At 44.4% G+C, this 4,440-nt stretch overlaps 1 protein-coding gene across 1 annotated transcript; it reads right to left on the bottom strand.

Annotated features, from left to right (window-relative positions):
* Positions 1–1,316: 1,316 nt before the first annotated feature.
* Positions 1,317–2,626, bottom strand: LOC147436923 (uncharacterized). Its single transcript, XM_086486493.1, has 3 exons — positions 2,611–2,626; positions 2,230–2,494; positions 1,317–2,136 (listed from the first exon to the last, which is right to left on the bottom strand). The coding sequence occupies exons 1-3, from the start codon at positions 2,624–2,626 to the stop codon at positions 1,317–1,319; spliced, it is 1,101 nt and encodes a 366-aa protein (XP_086342619.1).
* Positions 2,627–4,440: the final 1,814 nt, after the last annotated feature.

Below are 4,440 nucleotides of genomic sequence, written 5' to 3'. Positions count from 1 at the left end.
ACGTATATTATAGACTATGTATTCTTGCCGCGACGCTGCTTTTTCTCCGGTGGAAGGCCGATGCTTGTCTCTGGTTGTTGATGAGTGTCTAAATCTGCAGTCCATGCAGATTGGTTAGGTAAATAAAAAAAATGACGGTGCTACGGATAAATGAATGGAAGTGCCTTGTGTTTACTATAGTGCCATGCTACCTTCTAGATTGTGATAGGTGGGTTAGTTGCATCGTGCATGTGGTTTGCCGAAGTAATGAAATTTGTCAAGATAGCGGCACAATTTTCTTGAGTAGCTTTTGAAAGTTCAGCCAAATCAATGTTGTAACCAAACCGCAGCTGCTCCATCATGTACAGTGTAACTCCTTCGGTTTTTGTGTCGAGTAGTTGTTGTGCTTCAACATTACGCAACATACTCTCATCATCCTCGTACTGGATGTCAAGCTCTTCAAGTATTTGCTTCATGAGACCTGCAGGATGTAGAAGCAAGCTGGTTAGCACGATAGATAGAAGGCATTATATTTTTCTTTTCTAATAGTACTTGTTGTCATTCTGTCTGTGCTTGGTGTGGCCATCGTTTGGTCTAGAGCTTTATATCTTGGGTCGCACTTATTCATGAAGTTGAGATGCTCTTGAAAAGTATGGAACCCCTCAATATACGCATGGGGTTTCTTGCCTGTTGAGTTTGCCAATCTCATCTGCTTAGTCGTGAGGTAAAATCTCTTAGGTTGTATTGCTGGTTGCGTCTCCTTTGCGTTGTTCGTGTATTGCTTGAAGAGCTGCACAATAAGATGAGTGATTGATTTTCATGTGTATACACAGGCAGATGCAAGATCAGAGAAGCGTGCAAAATGTACCGTGTTGTGATCCATTGTTTGATTCAGTTTCCTGCACGTAAAAAAATTTATTTTGATGACCTCCTGCAGTATTTCTGAAGCATAAGATCCGACAAACGTTTAAACACAAATGAATGAAACGTCTCAGCAGTGCAACATATTGAACATGAGAAGTCCACAGAAGAGAAGACAAGCAGTTAAACAAAAATTCATGCTTTATATAGAAGGAAGTTACAAGGAGATTTCATCTGTTTAATAGAAAGAGGAACTAATACTGAAGAGGGCGTAGGAAACATTCCCGGCTAGACGTTCAAAAATATAGATGGTGTGAACATCTCTGGCGTAGGTAGCTCTAGTAAACGTAGCCGGGTTCGCTCAGTGATGCGTGATAGCATCACGTATAGAAGTCTAGGGGAGAAAATTTCTTTTACAATGAGCAAGACGTTGGAGTTGATTGTTGCGCCTTGGGACTTGTGTCCAGTCATAGCTTTTAGGCGAGAGCTAGTGGGAATGTGGATTTATGGTACCAGTGCCCATTGAATGTCCGTCTGCTATGCTTTGACCGTCGAAGTGTAAGTTCCTGTTTGGATGTGTCGAGTGTGACTTTGATTGCTTTGACGCCTCCTTCTTCATCTTGGAGGATTTCGTCTACGCGACATAGTGATCCATTGGCTGCTCCAATTGTTAAGTCTATGTTCTCTGTTATTAGCGCCTTTTCTCCTTCTGCTATTCTGTCAATTGCGTGGAAGTCGGGATCTTCAAGCCATGCTTGGAGCTCAGGGACGTTGTGTGCATTTGTCTTGAGGCCGATTTGGATGATGTGACTATGCCGATGGAAGCGTTCCAAGAGAAGGTTATTATAATATCGAGCGTCACTCTTGTGTGTGCAAATGATTGTCATATTCCTATCCATGTGTTGCTCTATTTGATACTGCGTTATGATGCGGTCATCGAGCGCATCGTGGATCTCTTTCTTTGTGGGGAGCCTGACTCTTATTGTATTGAGGAACTCTATGAAAGAGATATCTTTTGCATGGCGCACTGAGCAAGACATAATGTACGTAGTAGCAGTGGACCAATAAGTGGAGCTTGTGATGTGGCATGAGTAGCAATGATCACTTTCATGCCTGCATACCGGCGGCAACTGTGCCAAATCACCGAACAAGAAGAGCTTTTTATCTTTGAATGGGTCTAGCAGTGTGCCGTTGGTGACATCCACAATTTGTCGTACTATGAGATCAAAGGTTTGCTTTGTCAACATAGAAATCTCGTCTATGATAATCGTGTCTGCTTCTTTGATACTGACGTATCTACCATCAGTTTCGGAGATTGACAGGGGATACTACTGTGTGCGCACTGGTATCTTGAATTGGTAATGGACAGTTGTTGCGATGCTGCTTAACCTCATGGCCGCTGCACCGGTCGACGCAGCGAGTGTGACAATTTTCCCTTGCATTATGAGTTGGCTTGTGATATATCTTATGAGGAAGCTTTTGCCACTGCCAGGAATGCCTGTGATCACATGCAGACCACCCTTTGCTGTTGTGAGCTTCTTGTAGATCTCTACTTGTTCAGATGTCAGTGACACGTTCTGGACGTTTTGAAGCTCGTTTAGAAGGGCAGAGATACGAGAAGTCGTGTCCTGTTGCTCGTAGTCTGTTTGCACATCTGGACATTGAAATGAGGCAGCCTTTGTTGAGGATGTCTTCTGTAGTATCATGTTGTGAAATTGGTGTGTTTGATCTGTCGTGAGCATATTTCGTTGTGTATACTCTATGATGTACATCTCAAGGTCCTCATCTGTCAGTATCAAATTTCTAAGTTTGCACTCAAGATAGTATGACCTGGACGTGTTCTCCGGTGAGAGCAGCTAGGATTCGTTTCTGAAGGTGATGCTCCTTAGCAGCACATTGTAAAAGAAAGCCTCCGAATGATGCCCTGGGTGGAAGTCTGTGAAACGGACCGGTCGGTGTTGCCGCTCCAGTGATTGGCCGTAGGTGTTCGCCTCTGAAATACTTTTTTTCCCTTTTTTTCCCTTCGTCACTGTGTAATTCTTGTGGAAGTCGTAGAACGTAAGATTCTCCAGACTTTGTGGTCGTGCGCAGTACAGATCAACAGGGTGCAGCACGACATCATTGTTGTGAGAAATGATTCGTTGTCGTAGTGCCGGGGGTGATGAGTCGACGTAGTGGACGGTGTCACTCTTTGAAATGATTGGGATTTGCAAACAATTTAATGCCACTTCTGTTGCTGAGATAGGCTTCGATAGTAAAGAGGCTGAGATCAGCTTCAATTTCACAGTGTCAAGGCCACCTAGGCCTAAGCGCTCTGCATCTTCTGAGCGGATGTTGAGATGGCCCATTGGTTCAGTTTTGAGTGCATACTTCAGGAGGTAGTAGGACAACGATGAATTGGTGACCCGCTGTATATTCATATGTGCACCCCATAGCAGAAGCAGTGTAGGGTGGTACGGTACGACATTTCTGTCTTCATGTCGGGGCCTGAAGTATTGCCATCTGTGATTTTTTTCGTTGAAGCCTGGGTTTGGATTTGGCTGTGCATGAAATGGAAAACCATGTTTACATACTCCATCTCTTTGATCGTGGTAACAACTTGTACGGCACTTGTGAAGTTGTTTCCTAAGCACGAGTTGTCGGAGGCGGCTCACTTATGGCAAAACCACAGTGCTAGTTTCTGGCGGGATGTATGCAGTTATCTCAGCAGATAGTTGCTCTTTGTCTTCTTCATGCATCCACAGTATGACATGAGCATGTAGTGATCCTCTATTTGGGACCTCATATCTAACCAAGTGGTGTTGCACACGGCCCAACACACCTTTCGCAAGTATATATTTGGACATAATCATTTGGAATTTAGTGTGGAAGGTGAGGGCGCATTCGACTGGGCAGTCTGTCCAAGTGAAGGAGGCGTTCAAATGACGTGCCATTAGCTCGATCATGTCAATCTCAGGCCATCTTGTGTCTGTGACCTCATCGACAGTGAAAGTCATGAAGAAATCAGGCATGCCCCATTCGTCCACCATTGCTATCAATTCCTTTAGGTTCTTGCGGTGCCACGAGTAGGAGCCTAGCATGCTGGAAGGGGTGCTGTACCGAAGCACATGTCTCACAGTATCCTCGTCAGTTGCTGTACGATTGGCCTTCTTGTAGTTGTCAATGTCCCTTTGCAACGCTCCTGTGTGTATTGTTAGCCAACATAAGAGCCTACTTTAGTTGGTACATTATGAGCAGGTATGGCTTGTACAGGGTGTAAACGGAGAACAGAGTCGATGCACGTATCTTTACATATATACTGAAGTTGATTTTACCATCGTATTGGCCTTTCCCGAAAGGGAACATGAATGGAAACGCTGCCATCTCTATTGTGATGTCGTTCATGGAGCTTGATGTGGCAGGCATGTCGTTGGGCTTGAAAGTCACTGTTCTCTTAAGCAATTGTTGATGGCCGCCGAGCTGCAGAGAAGCAAATTTGTAAGTATCGCTAGCGGTGAATGCTCTTCTCCTTGCTGATTCAACGATGTTTTCGATGATACCAAACATCAAACTCGTGTTAAGTTGCGCCATCAGTGCAAACGGTGCATTGTCTTGTTGGTG

This window comes from Adiantum capillus-veneris, chromosome 17 (genome assembly GCF_014529385.1).
Source record: "Adiantum capillus-veneris isolate H3 chromosome 17, ASM1452938v2, whole genome shotgun sequence".
Lineage (NCBI taxonomy): Eukaryota > Viridiplantae > Streptophyta > Polypodiopsida > Polypodiales > Pteridaceae > Adiantum > Adiantum capillus-veneris.
This window is presented reverse-complemented; position numbering and strand designations above follow the sequence as displayed.